This window comes from Ochotona princeps, chromosome 9, assembly GCF_030435755.1.
Source record: "Ochotona princeps isolate mOchPri1 chromosome 9, mOchPri1.hap1, whole genome shotgun sequence".
In the NCBI taxonomy this organism is placed as follows: domain Eukaryota; kingdom Metazoa; phylum Chordata; class Mammalia; order Lagomorpha; family Ochotonidae; genus Ochotona; species Ochotona princeps.
In genome coordinates, this window is record NC_080840.1 from 25,010,143 (window position 1) to 25,024,654 (window position 14,512).

Consider the following 14,512-nt stretch of genomic DNA (forward strand, 5'->3'; position numbering starts at 1 on the left):
ATGTATTTTCATTTCATTAACCCATTTCTTCACAGGACTGTTTTGTTGTCACTGAGTTTCTGAAGCTCTTAGTACATCCTGGATATTAGTCCCTTATCGGTTGTATAGTTGTGCAAAGGTTTCTTCCCATTCTGTTGGTTGCTTCTTTGTTGATCATCTCCTTTGCCGTATAGAAGCTTCTCAGCTTGATATAGTCCCATTTGTTTATTTTAGCTTTGATTACCTTGCTTTGGGTGACTTTTCTAAGACATCTTTCCCTGTTTTTATATCTTGGAGAGTGCCTCCTATGTTTTCCTCTAATGGTTTGATGGTTTCTGGGTTAAGATTTAGGTCCTTGATGAGTTTAGAGCTACTTTTTATATAAGGTGACAGGTGGGGATCTTATTTCTTACCTCTGCAGGCTGCTGTTCAATTGTCCCAACAGCATTTGTTGAAGAGACCTGATTTTTCCTCTGGATTATTTTCATTTCTCTTGAAGATTAGTTGCCTGTACATATGTGGGCTGCCTTCTGGGTTTTCTATTCTGTTCTGTTGATCTTCTGTTTCTGTACCAGTACTAGACTGTTTTGATGAGTACTGCCCTCTAGTGTGTCTTGAGGTCTAGAATTTACTCTTATGCCCCTCCCCTTCTGAGCTTTTGATAATGTACCCAGTCAGTCTAATGGTGCCAAATGGATTTTTAATGGATTTTTCCTAAGAGCTAATGAATCATGATCTTCTTCTCAGAAGTAACTGCCTTCTAAATTGCAGATCTGCTTGGATTTATTGTGAGTACGATGTTCTTAGCCATTGATTTGGTGGTCTGCCAAATGCTTGCTAAATAAGCTGATGTGTTGAAAACAAAGTGCTCAAGATCTCCCATACATGGCAGGTGCTTCACGGACCACACAGCTGACATTGGAGAAGTCATCACATGCAGTGTAACAGAATTAATCCAGGAAATTCATTTTATATACATGCTTGTAAACTCTGAGTTATCTCTGTGGGTGGGGGGCTTCCCCCCCAAAAAATGACATAGTTAAAAGTAGCCAACAAAATATGGTGAAATACTTGACTCTTGCACAAGTTTGGATTCATTTCACAACTGCATGAACAAGAGGAGGGCCAAGTTACCAAGCACCTAAAGGAAGAGAACTGGGGGTGCATGTGAAGAAACCGAGGACCTCAGAAGCAAGCACAGCCAGAGGCTGGGGAGGAGCCAGAGAGGAACGTACCTTCACGGAATTATTTTTGTTACCTTTAAGATTTGCTGGGTGGCATTTTGGCATTCTGTAGAGTTGTTTATAAGGAGTTTTGGGTGTGTGTATGTTCCCTAGGGTTATTCAAAGATTGAATTCTTACCACCTGAATCTGATGGCAGGAAAGGGGCGTCAGTCCGCTGGCTACAGGGATTTAGGGATTAATACTTACGAAATCTGGCTGTCATGAACCTAAATTCTCAGATGCCTGGATTGAAATTCTGTAAGCATGTCAAGAAAGTGATCACTATGTACCCTCTCACTTCCCTACATAGCAATAAGAAGTTACTGCCATATAGAAGTTTGAACCTGCGTTGTGTATTTACTAGCTTCTTTTTACCCAGATATTTATTAGGCATTCACTGTGTGCTGCCACTTTTGTTCCAGACATTGTGCAGAGTGAAAGAGAAGAGGCCTGTTCTCATGGGGCCTACCTCTAGCCTGGGGAGATGGTCACCATTAGCATACAGCAAGTTGAATTCAGGTGATGGCAGCAGAACTAGGTAATGCAATAGACCGCGACAGAAGGGATCTGCGCGGAGAATGTGGCCGTAATCCTTCAGGTGAAGCGACGGTTGGAGAATGGCCACAGGGCTGGGCAATGTGGAAGAGAGAAGTTTTAGTGATATTAAGTGAGGTCTGTGTCAGAGTAATGTGAAACCATTGAGGCATGTCAAGAGGAGGATTTAATCTTTGAGATGTACCTGGTAACTCTGTGGCGTATGGATTGTCAAGAGGTAACTAGAAGGATACTAAATGTCTCAGGCTTTGCCTAAGATGGAGGCCGAGAAAGCAGTAAGGTATTGGGATAAAGTATATATGACATACTGTAAAGGCTTCCCCCACTCTGTATCACTTTCCTAATGAGATTAAAGTGTTAGCTTGAGTAAACCTTTACAAGTTTGGATAATCAGTGTCCGATTTTAAAAATAAATTATATTCATCTACTTATATACCCTATTCCTAATTTACAAATGCTGCCATTTTACTCATTTTTCAATTTTGTTTCAGTTTTACTTATCTGACTCTCCAGGAAGAAGTGGTCTTGACTTCTGCTCACTTTGAGATAAGGTAGCTCTGAACCTGTGGATGGGGCTTCCACTAGACATTTTTTTCTTTCAAACCTACAAGTACTGTGAGGGTGTAAGTTACTGAAACAGAGAGCGCCCAGTGTAGTAGTTAAGGTTATCAGATGTTTGTCTCCTGAAACACTACGTAAGTGTTTTTGTTACCCAAGCTGATAAGCAGCTGTGCTGCCGTAACACTTGGCTTCCCCTGGTACGACCACATTGCTGCCATCTACCAGGAAGAAGGAAGGGGAAAAGACTTCGGAGTGTGGTGGGATGTGTTGGGGACGGGAGAGAATTCTCATTTGGTCCTTTTAAGCTCAGGGCACATTATTTCCACCTAAGCTTAGGGTGTCCAAGTCAAAGGGTACCTGTTACCAAGGAAGAAGGGTAGAATGAAGGTGCCATTGATGAACCAGCAGGCTGTAGGAGCATCCACTGGATAGTGTGCGGGTGGCTATGTTCTCTATTACCCTGCAGGTGAGTGTGAGGCTTTCACTCTCCAGAGCTATCCAGTTTGTGGGTTCAGAGAGCAAGAGACAGAAGTTTTCTCAACTCTGCAACTTAACCACTGACTCCACTACTACTTAAAGTGGTCTCTAAAAGATTGGATGAGTCATGCCATACAAATAATTATAAAATCTGTTGTTTAGATTCTTTGTCTCCTTCATTTTAAATACTACCATCAGAAGACCTCCGAATGCTCCAAGACAAACACTGACTGGGCCAGTTCAGACTGTGTCTTTTTTCAAATGGTAATTTTTGTTCAAAGAAGGTAATTATCAGAAAACCCTATAATAAGAAGCTTTGGGAAAACTCAGCTGTAGAATTTATTCTTTTACTGAGGAGCAACTGTGGGAGGAGAGTTACTTTAGTTTACATTTAGACTTTGAGATAAGGTGGACCAGGCCAGGTGCAGAGCAGCCCCAGGAGAAGGTGCTGGGAGCTTATTTGTAATGTAAGCAAATAGTCTGTTTTTTCTTCACTGACACATTAGGGAAATAACTAATGCATCGTGGTTTCATGTTACAGTGAGAATCATAATAGATGTTAGGTCTGTTGCAGAGTTTATGCATCATGTAAACACTGCAGAATACAAACTGAGTAGGGACATGACATTATGCTTGCCAGTCAGTGCCAACATTTCGTGGGAGGCCGTATGTAGTGACAGTGCTTGCCTGGCACACAATGTGTGCACAACAAATGAGGACTTTCATTATTGTTATAAAATGAGAAATGAATACAGCCCAACTTGAAGCATTTGGATGTCCACTCACTATCTGACTTGCATTAGTTCTGTTTTGAGAAAGATGCCTCTCTAGTACAAGTGAATCTGCTGTCATCAGGGACTTTGGGGAAAGATTAGATTAATGAATGCCTTTTTTTTCTTTTATCAGAGCAATCTCCATTTGGAAGGTGTAGCGCATGTTTCCTCCAGACAACCCTGCAGTCCATTTTATTCCCTTAGAACAACACATACCCCCTGTTTCTCTTCCAGGCAGTGCTGTGAAATGCCTTGCATATTTAAATAGCTGGAATTCATAAAACGGCACCAAGTATTTTCCTCAAAACAGCACTTGTTTGCCATTAAATTTAGGGATGTGTGGATCTTGATGTAATTTCTTGTTTGCACGTTGAGACATTATAATCCATGTGAAAAAAAAAGGCTGCAATACTCCAATATTGTGAAAGGATCTGCCTCCAATGCCTGCCGTGCAGGCGTTTACTTCTGCTTGACAATTTGGTATGTCTTCAAATGCTTTGTGTCCATTCATGAGGGCGATGGTTTCATTTGAAATGCTGCAGTCACCAGGGAGAAGCCTCTGTGCTCATTTCTGATAGGCCAGCTTCCCCTCTGCCTCCTGTTGCTATGGTGCCAAGCAGAGTAACTTGCATGCCCTGCACATACACGAGGTGCGGTCTCCATGGATACCCCACTCTGAGACTGTACTCCACAGAGAGATGAGCTGCACACACTGTACCTCTGCAAGTGAGAGACCCAGCTATGGTGGGAGGCTGCTTGCAGAGGCAGTGTTTGCCATGAAAGTCCACGGTGCTTACCTTCTAAGTGAGTAGCATTAGTCACAGTAAGTAAAGAATTGTATTAGATCACAGTGTGTATGTGTGTGAGAGAGAGAAGTTTGTTGCAATAAGCTACAAGTGTAAACTAGAAGCAAAATTTTCACTTACCTTTTAGACATTCTGAATGCAGGAGCTATAAATAAACTTCTAAAAATATATACCTGCATTCTTTTTAAACTCCTCTTGTCATTTGTGAATCTAGAAGGGAACTTGAAAGAGTTCATGAAAATTTAATTAAAATTAAAATTCAGTTAATTTATTTGAGTCCTGAATATTTTTCAAGTTCATGCATACAAGGGGTCTTCAAAAATTTCAGGGAAAATGCCTACTACCAAAGCTATCATATTTATGCAAACCAGTGCAAAACAATAATTGTGACCTTGACCATGGGCAGTGATATTTTAGAATACTCTTTTAACTCTGAGCATTGCATGTTGCATTTCTGAATGCCAAGCCAGGCCTTACCAGAGGCATACTGTGGGAATAGATGAGCACAGTCACAATTAATGCTGATTGGCACTGCACATAGCTTGCACTGGTCCTCTGTGGAAACTGAGACGCAAAACATTTATTACCAGGAGAATGGCTGCTCGTGTGTTTAGAAGGAGAACGACCATGTCCAGCAATTCACCATGAAAAGTATTCAGAGTACAGCTCTCTGATCACTTTTAATTTACCCGTCTTGGCACCCGATAGAGAAGTCTGAAACTGTTCATGTCCGCGGAATTGAGATGTGGAAGGTTTTTTTCTGCACTGATTCGACCTAACACTTCTTTTTCCCAGTGCATTCCAGGAGCGTAAGGGTTAGGCTGCAGTCATGTAAAACACATGCATCATCTTCAAGCACTCTTCATCTCCTGGGCAAATTATTAATGCCTGGGGTGTTCAAATTAATTAGTAGAAACAAAAATATCCATATGGTAGCATCAGCTGTAGTTCAATGGCTTTAAAACTGTATAAAATTAAGAGTATTAGTTTATCCACTGAAAAATAGATGGCATCTAGAAGCTCTAAATAGAAGGCAAAATACATATTTTATGGGTACAAGAGAGACTCATTTTTTGTCCTTTTAAGAGTGAGCACAGGTCATTAGGCTACTTTGGGAATTTCCTTTATTTTCAGTACATATGCTAGCCAGGCAATAGACTAGAAGCTGTTGGATGTCATCTTTTCCAGCAGTTAGTCATGGTTCAGTTTCCATTGCTCCAAACAGTGAGAAGGCACCACCCTTTAGGAATGTGAATTAGTGGAGACTACTCTGTGCTGTGCTTTATCACTGGGTTCGAACTTCAGACTTTTTACCTTACACGCCTAATGGTTGAACATTCCCAGTGCAAAATTAGGTCAAATGTGGTTTTCAAAAGGACTTCCAGAGATTTATAAGTTTACATGTTTTATAAATAAAATTTCTATCAGTAGAAGTCACCCAACATGGGCTCACCATGGGTACACTGTAAGTTCTGTAGATTTCATGGTTTTTATGATCTTGTAACCCTGTTGTGACACTTTCCCTGAAGTTTTCCTTCCTAATGTTAGGATAAGCCCCCTTATCCCTTTCCCAATGTGTGAACAATGGATTTCTCTCCTGTTTATCTCTGAAAAGCAGCATAGGCTGGGATGTTTTTGAACTTTAAAATATCTACATCTCCTCTCAAAGACCCTTCCCTCATTTATGTGCTGTGGATCATAATAGTCGCTGTCAGAACAGGCTGCATTGAAAATTCAATGACATAATGAATGGCGTATAAGTATTAGTTGCTATTGTATTATTGCTATAAGCGTCATCATCATCATTGTTACAGTGCTTTGTGATCAAGGATGCTATAGCTAACAGTTCAAACAACTCTTTGGTATGATTTCATTCAGCCTATCACATTTCGTGAGCATTCAGAGCATAGGGGAATATAGGTAATACAATATTTAGAGTGAATTTTTCCCTTTATGCCTTGCTATTTACTTCCTAGTTATGCTTTCCTAAATAGCCGTATATATTTATATTGCTAATAATTGTGTTGCCATGGTGAATATGTAGGATACCACAATGACTATGTGAGATTAAAAAAAAGTTCAGTTTTTGCATCCTTCTAGTGAATATTTATAGTTTGAATTAAAAATGTGACAGTTAAAATCTAGGGTCATATTTTCAACACATTTTCTTTCCTGTAAGAATTCCCATTCAGAGTGTAGTAAATGACGTATTTTGAAAACAGAGTAATGTCATTAAGTTGAAAGTTTGGGGAATCATGGGAGAAGAAATGGGAAATGATTGATTAATCTGTGTAAAAATAGGCCCCATGCTGGGATTTTTCCTTTTGCACTAATCCTGTGTGACATCTGAGCAAAAAAAAAGTAAAACCAATGCCATATGCACAGAGCCTGCTGGAGCTGGTTTTCAAAAATGCATGAAGAGTTGACCCAAATTATACTCTGCAGTTTTATTTTTATTTTAACATCATTTTCATTTTTCATTCCTTTCTGGCACATTCTCTTCCATCTGTTTGCCCTGGAAAGAACGTAACATGTGCAGTAAGGATTGCACCAATTTGCTTGAGTTGAAAAGGGAGGGACTTTTGTTGCATATGGTCTAAAAAGGGACCTCAAGAGGTTTAGAACTACAGTCAGTATAGATCTTCCCATGCTGAACATATTTTGCCAGACACAATTTGAGATGCATTATCATTCAGGTGATCTGGAAAAAAATCAACTTTCTTCAGTAAAATTTCAAGTCAAAAATCACATCCTTGACAGCTTCTCCAGGAGCCTGCTGACCATTCATACAGGAGCTGTAGGACCGTGACCAAACTCATGGCCTGCTTTCAGTTCCATTGTTGCTGGTCAAGCCTGCCCCTGCTGTGGTGTTGCATGGTTTACCAGGTTTATGAGAAGTACTTGGCACTGCTGTCATGCATTGTGAGTCGTATCCTTGTGTTGAGCTCTGAGGAGCTTGTTGTGGTCTCAGGAAGGAATCGGGGGACTTGTAGCTGTTTCAGAACAAGGGATGCTCATTTGTCATGTGTGGTGGTGACATTATTCTGGGAAACCAGATCTTCTTGAGTCTTCTCTCCTGATCACCCCTGGGGCAGGAAGGGCACCTCCTCCCACTGCCAGGAAGATCTGGTTTCTGCTGAGACCGCAGGGAGATCCGATTCTTTGGAAGAAGTGGAGGCTATGCCTGGATCTGGTACTGTGTCGACCGTCTGATACCATCCAGCGCCTCTCACTCTGACAGTTAGTGGCAGACCGGAGGGATCCAAGCCACAGGCATTGATGCATCATTACAGTCAGCAATGGAGTAAAGTCTGCAGTCATCATCTTTTACTCTGCCAAGTCCAGAAAAGCAGGGGCTCAATAAAGGGATTTTGTTTGTATAAAGTGGGTCATCCTTGAGGTTTAGGTGGGGTTCTTTAATATAGTATTTCCGTGTTTGCTTTTCCCATAAGTCTCAGCCACAATTTGACAGTATTAAACCAAATAATGCTATTCATTTGTTCTTTTAACAAATACATATTGATGTCCCAGGCACTGAGGGATGCCTGAACACATGGAATGGATTTCTGTGGAAAGTACAGGGTTCCCCTGGAGCACAGAAATAAAAAAAAAGTGAAACTCAGGCTATAGGAATATCGTCAACTCCTGGCAGGGTGTCAGGGATTGTAATGTGATATTGACGCATAGATTTTTTCTAAGTGTCAAGACACTTGGAGATTTAATGTTTATGTGCATTGCTGACTTATGTAGCCCTTATCCTGTGCTGTATTTCATCATAATTCCTTTGCTTTCTGTATTTTTTTCTTTTCCTTTCCCTTCTTCCTGTCCCCTTTTGCCCTTTCTAGATGGCATGATAACGAGGCAGAGATTTGTGATGCTAACTTGATTACCACCACTGAGCTCCCTCCCTCAGGGGTCACTCCTGTGTAGGAATGTGTGTTTCTTCATTTCCTTTCACTTTAAAAATACTTTTACCGCCTCAGATGTGTGTCTCCTACCGCACGTAGGAACTCCAGGAGGAAAACTGTAGCTCTTTGGCGCTGGTTTGTTTTTTATTTCTTGTTTTGTTTGCCTCTGAGCTCCCCCTTAATTAGTACAGTACTCCAAGCTCAGCAGGTTCTCAAGAGACATTGGTTATTGAGTAGGCACAAAAGAAGACTTTCCTGTGATTCTGTTTGCCAAGGTAGTGTTGAAATTCAACTTTTGTAGTCTTGTTCCTTTTCAGCCTTGTTAGCCTTGTCTCATGTAGGGTGCTTATGCATGCAGGGTACCAAAAGTAAGTGGGTGCTATTTCGTTGAAAGTATTTTCAAACCAGCCTTTGTCTCTTTACTGCAATGCACAGCCTCTCTAGTCGTCCCATAGAGGGAGGCCTTAATTTAGTTGCAACGCTCTGCTTTGCTTTTCCATTCTGTTCTGGTTTTTCCTAGAACATTGTGGGGCGGGAGGGAAGGGGTGGAGAAAGCAGAGAACATTGAGTCCACTTGAATTTAAAAGTTAACTTGTGGAGGGGGCGGGGCAGGGTTGGGCAAGCAGAGCGTTGGCCTGGGAACATGTGCTGTGTGCCAGCCTGCACTGAGGGCTGAGAGCCTGGCGGCTTCCAGTGCAAATGCAGAGCCCAAGCTAATGGTGAGTGTGCCTCACAATTTCCCTTTGGAGGGGGCGATACACCATGCTGGGATTATTAGTAGGAGACATTCTTGAGGGGACAGGAGGAAAGGATGTTGAAAAAAAATGCTAAGTGTGAGAGTTCTAATAATTTTTAGTGGATATTGGTGTGGGCTGAAAGGTGAGGACTTGCTGCTGGGGGTGGACCATCTTGCCTTTCCTCTGATACACCCTCACTCCAGAAATGGAGCCTAAGTGAGAGCATGCAGTGTGCTAGGTGCTTGTCCCCTCCCTGGGCAAACACTGGGCTCCGGGAACTTAAACAGATGTTCCAGGGCAGGAGAGCAAGAGAGCAGGAGTGGCCCCACCTACCTAGCACCTGTTTTATCTGAGTCCATCCCCCCACCCAGAAATCTTTCTGTGTGTCCAAGCCTTCTCCTGGAAACATGTTCCTGTAATGAAATTGTCTTTTCTTCTCACTTTATTCTTTGGACACATGACAGAATGAAAACAAACCCTACTTAGGTTTTTCCATTTCTCCATTTGCCTTAGCTCTCAGACTCTGAATATGCCAGAAGTTGTCAGAATTTGCCCAACTGTAACTGTTTGTCATTTTTGCACAAAAATTACATTAAAGGCTACACAAGAGAGTAAATCTAATAATAATCTTGGTGCTTCTCAACTCCTGTCCTGATATATTATTCCATTTTTTTCCAAATTTTTCAGGCAACATGATACTTGTTGTGTCTTTTGTTTGATTGAAAGAAGTCCTGTTGTGTTTGCTGCTCTACTTTTTGGTTCTACAGAAAACACATCTGTCTCCATTCAGTTGTGTGTGTGTGTCTGTACGTGTGAGTTGCACTACAGTCAAGCATGTAGCATTAAAAAAAGGTGTTTCTTAATGCTTAACTTTATGCTTTTCCTGTTTTAAATACTTGTTCACTTGCAGTTTTAAGTGATTTTAAACTTGTGTAGTTAGATTTGTGACCCTGAGAGGTATGTAGTAAGGCTGTGCAGCAAAGGGCTCTTCCCCGCTCACCTTGTAACCCATTGGACTGTAATCGTCATCTGAGCTATTGTCCAGCTTCCATTCTCTCCCCCAGATATAGTTGTCTTAGTATCTTCAAAAAACTTTCTTCTCCGGCCACTTCATTTAAAACTCACCATGGCTCCCTCTTGGTTCAACACGTATTTGAAATGGACTGGGCTGAATATTATTTTCTTGGTTTCTGCTCATGAGGCACCAAGTAGAAAGGGATGAAAAGAAAGTCAACTTTCAAGTCAGCCACGTTAGCTGTTTCCTAGCCCTTGACTTAGGCAGGTCTCACCACCTCTCAGAGCCTTGTTTCCTCTTCTTCACCATGTGTGTTTTGGGGACGAAAGATGAAAGGGAATGGCACACATGAAGGTCTTGACAGAGGAGGTTTTGAATACACAGTGGCTCGTGGCATTAGTATCTGACTCTGTCACTCATTGTATTTGTTATCCCTTCAGGCCTGGTGTGACAGTAGTCAGGCCATCAGCACTGTGCCCTCCATGTTTGCATTCTCGTCGTTAATAAGCATGTTCACTAGGATAAGGGCAAGACAGAGCCAAGTGACAGGTGATAGAGATTTCCCTCGAGGCAGACAGGCAGTCCATTAGTCTGCACCCTTTGGGTGCTGAACTGTGCTATCAGCCAGTGCACACATGTCAGCCGTGTTCCTAAGAATAGTCAAATGTTTGCACTGGATGTCTCCTGACTTCCACATATGTAATTTATGTGGTAATTACACCTCTGTGAGAAAAGGCAGTGAGAACTGGTACGTCTGCCTCTCAGAAAACTCTCTTACTGGCTCTTTTGCGCCACATTGAGGGGTCTGTTTGTACAGTTTCACTGGAGACGAACACCAAGCTTAGCTGTTTGTGATTACAGAGCTTTCTCCTTTTCTTCCTTTTGTGATTGACTTTTAAAGAACTGATAACATATTCCACTGTAAGTTCATTCAGGATCTTCCTTCCTTCATTAAATATGCTTCTGAGTCCACGATGCTTGGCTCTGGGAAGATTGATAAAAAAAAGCATGAGGCCTTTCCTGTCTGATTTTCTTTTAAAATATGGAATGCTTCACAAATGTATGTGTCATCCTTGCTCAGGAGCCATGCTAATCTTTTCTATTCCAGTTTTAGTATATGTGCTGCCGAAGCAAGCACCTGAATTTTTTTTTTTCATGCCTGTATAATGGTGTGAAAACTTGAGTTTTAAGAGATCTGGGTGTATTAGGCAAAGGCAAAGTGGGGACAATATTTTTATCCTATTTTATTATAATAACAGCAGTCTGTCAACCCACCATAAAGGGTCAAGGAGGAGAAAGAAGGTAACTCATTCAGGGGTGGATGAACCCTTAACACTGAAATCTCTCCAAGTAACAGCATCTACTAAGTGCTCAACTCAGTGCTAGATACAATGATGAGGAAGTCCTCAAGGAACTGACTGCTTACAAGTAAATATGTTAAAGCATATGGATAATTGCAGTGCAATATGACACATGCTTGTTAAATTCTGGGTGGGGTGAGAGCATAAAGGAGAGGCAACAAATGCCCTTCCTGAAGAAAGTGAAGGTTGAAGCTAAACAGGCATTTGTTAGCCAGGCCCACAAGGATGGGGAAATTGCCCAAGTAGAGGGAACAGCATGTGTAAAAACGTGGAGCCTAGGACTGGTGTGCACCCTTCAAGACCTGGTGAGTGATTCTGGAGGGCTGGGAATGCAGTAGGAGCGAACTGAGAGAAGGGTTTTGAAGTCATGCCAAGGCATTTGGACTTTATGATCCAGTGCAGTGCGCCCAACACAGTGTGGCCGGACCCACTGCAAGACTGCTGCAGTAATTCTGGGTAAGAAACGATGACAGTTCTGGTGGAATCTTGGCAGAGGGAAAAGCAGATAGGTCACAGAGCTACTGAAGAGACAGCTTTGCACAGCTGACTGCAATTTTCCACCTGCACGTTAAAAACAGAAGCCATTTCTTATAGTGGCGATCAAACTTCCTTGTGCTTAGAAGATTACCTGTGCCCATGGTAAAAATGTGGCCTATGGGACTGTCTTGAAGAGATTCCAGACAACAAATCTGGAGTGAGAGACAAGAATCTCTATTTTCAGCAATCAGTCTGGATGGACACAACAGACATGGTCCTCAGGCCACAGCCTGTGGGGTCCCTGCTTCAGTTCCAAAATGGCAATGCATCTTTCAAGTATATTTATTCCAGGTTAGCTTTCTGTTGGGAAGGAAGAATAAACCTGTTATCTTTGTTGTGAGTGAACAAATGGATCTGCCCCATAAGTTGCTGTGTGAGAAAGAGCAGTCTCCTTGTTAATGCGGTCTGGGCCTGGTGACAGAGTGGTGATGATCTTGTTAAAAGACCTGCTCCAGGCTGTCTGTGAGTGTACTTTTCAAGAACAAGCAGAGCACCCACTTAAGGAGAAAACAATATTTCCTCAACTCTTGGAATTCTTTGCGGTTTAGCTCTCTTAGTGTTAAAAGCAGATTGTAGGGCCCGGCGGCGTGGCCTAGCGGCTAGAGTCCTCGCCTTGAAAGCCCGGGATCCCATATGGGCGCCGGTTCTAATCCCGGCAGCTCCACTTCCCATCCAGCTCCCTGCTTGTGGCCTGGGAAAGCAGTCGAGGACGGCCCAAGGCATTGGGACACTGCACCTGCGTGGGAGACCCGGAAGAGGTTCCTGGTTCCCGGCTTCGGATCGGGGCAGTACCAGCTGTTGCAACTCACTTGGGGAGTGAATCATCGGACGGAAGATCTTCCTCTCTGTCTCTCCTCCTCTCTGTATATCTGGCTGTAATAAAATGAATAAATCTTTAAAAAAAAAAAAAGCAGATTGTAATGCATTTGTTATTATGAGGCTTCTCATCTCAGCTTCACCAGAACTGTGGGTTCTCAAGCTAGGTCCCAGCGCACTCTTTCCTGCATCTGCACTTATATTAGCACTCAGTCATGTCAAAACAACATACCGTCTTAGTTGAGACACATCAGTTTTGAAAAACATAGGAAGTTGATGGTGCCTATTTGTAAAAATTCCTGGCGAAATAATCTGTAGCCACATACTTATCAAACACATGGTAAGTAGACTGATAGTATTGAGGGAGAGAATTGTACACTTAAAGTAGCACATGTTATAATATTTAGTTCTCACAAAATCCTATGAAATAGGTACACTTCTCCCATTTCAGAGTAACAACACAAAAGCATAAAAGGCTGAGTGATTGTCTGCAGTCATACAGTCATTAAGTGAAAGAAAACAAATACTTGAACCCTGGACTCACTTGTGGTAGAGCCTGCCACTGCCCATAGCTGTTAAATACACATAATTCATCACACGAAAACAGGGTTAATACCACTTAGTATTATGTCAGATAAATTAAGCAGTTGACTCATTTTTAGATGTATATTGTGTAAAAATAATTTCCAAAATATGCATCCACATTTTAAATTACAATCATGTCTGTTGGTTTCCCATTTCAGAAACAGCCTCTGAAAGCTACTAAATGAGGGGTTGCAGGCTTAGGGGTCTCTTGGAATAATAATCCTCAGACTTTGATGTCTCCCTGGAGGTCATGTTAAAACTCATGTTCCTGAGTCCTACTCCCCTCTCAGCTTCTGCATCAGTGGGTGAGTCACAAATGTGTTTCCAGGCGACAGTGCTGCTGCTAGTTTGGGACCACACTTTGTGGAATAAAGACTTAGAGGAGTAAGAGGATGATCAGTGAAGTTAGCGGCAGAGGATGCTTTAAGAATCTGTCCTGAACGTGTCTGACTAGCTCCACAAACCAGGTTACGTAAATTCGTGAAGATGTTTTCAAGTGACACATCCTCAGGTTTCATGTGTTCTTAGATGAAGCCAGGGACAGAATGCTTTACCTTAGCATCATCATCATTTCTAACACAGGCTTTACTTTGTGCTATTTATCCTATTGCAACTTCTCAAAAACAGTGATTTAAGTAAAGAACATTTTAAAAAGGTATTTATACATTTAAAGTCCAAAGTTACACAGAGATTGAGAGATCTTCCATCCACTGGCTCACTTGTTAGATGGCCTCAACAGGCGGGGCCGGGCCAGGCCGATGTCAGGAAGCAAGAGTCACTTCCAGGTCTCTTACTCAGGTGGCAGGAGCCCAGGCACCTTGGCCATCCTTCACTGTGTCCGAGGTCATTAGCAGGGAGCTGAATCAGAAGTGGTAGTCAGGACTCATACCAGCACTTGCATGGTATGCTACGTGGCAGGCCGTGGCTCCACTGTTTGTACAACAAGGGCCCCAAAGAAGCTTATGTCAGTTGCAAATTAAATCCAGTCTTTGGCCCCTTTCCGGAAGTAGGAACAAGTTCTGGGGTACATTAAACACTCGCACCTTCCTCGTGAGTACAAGGAAGCCTCCACTGTGAATCTTGCTCTCTACTCTGGCACAAGGATTGTCTCCTGGTTAGGGTTTTATGTGAAAACCAGTAACTTGACCAATTCTCATGGACTGGTTTTGAGTCAGGGC

At 42.2% G+C, this 14,512-nt stretch overlaps 1 protein-coding gene and 1 non-coding gene across 8 annotated transcripts in view; one reads left to right on the forward strand and one right to left on the reverse strand.

Moving 5' to 3' along the window:
- Positions 1–14,512, forward strand: part of SYBU (syntabulin) — an 87,869-nt gene that overhangs the window by 42,595 nt on the left and 30,762 nt on the right. Inside the window, exon 1 of one of the 7 annotated variants that reach the window (XM_058668542.1) lies at positions 8,901–9,002. The exons of 5 other annotated variants lie outside the window; for them this stretch is intronic. Coding sequence is in view for 1 of the 2 variants with exons in the window: in XM_058668541.1 (XP_058524524.1) it covers positions 11,653–11,701 (49 nt within the window). In the remaining variant the exon portion in view is untranslated. Of the gene's footprint in view, positions 1–8,900; positions 9,003–11,570; positions 11,702–14,512 lie in introns of those variants that run through there. One more of the 7 variants, XM_058668541.1, reaches the window with a different exon arrangement.
- On the reverse strand, positions 11,072–11,173 carry LOC118757538 (U6 spliceosomal RNA). The gene has a single exon (XR_004995250.2). It is a non-coding gene; the product is annotated as a U6 spliceosomal RNA (small nuclear RNA).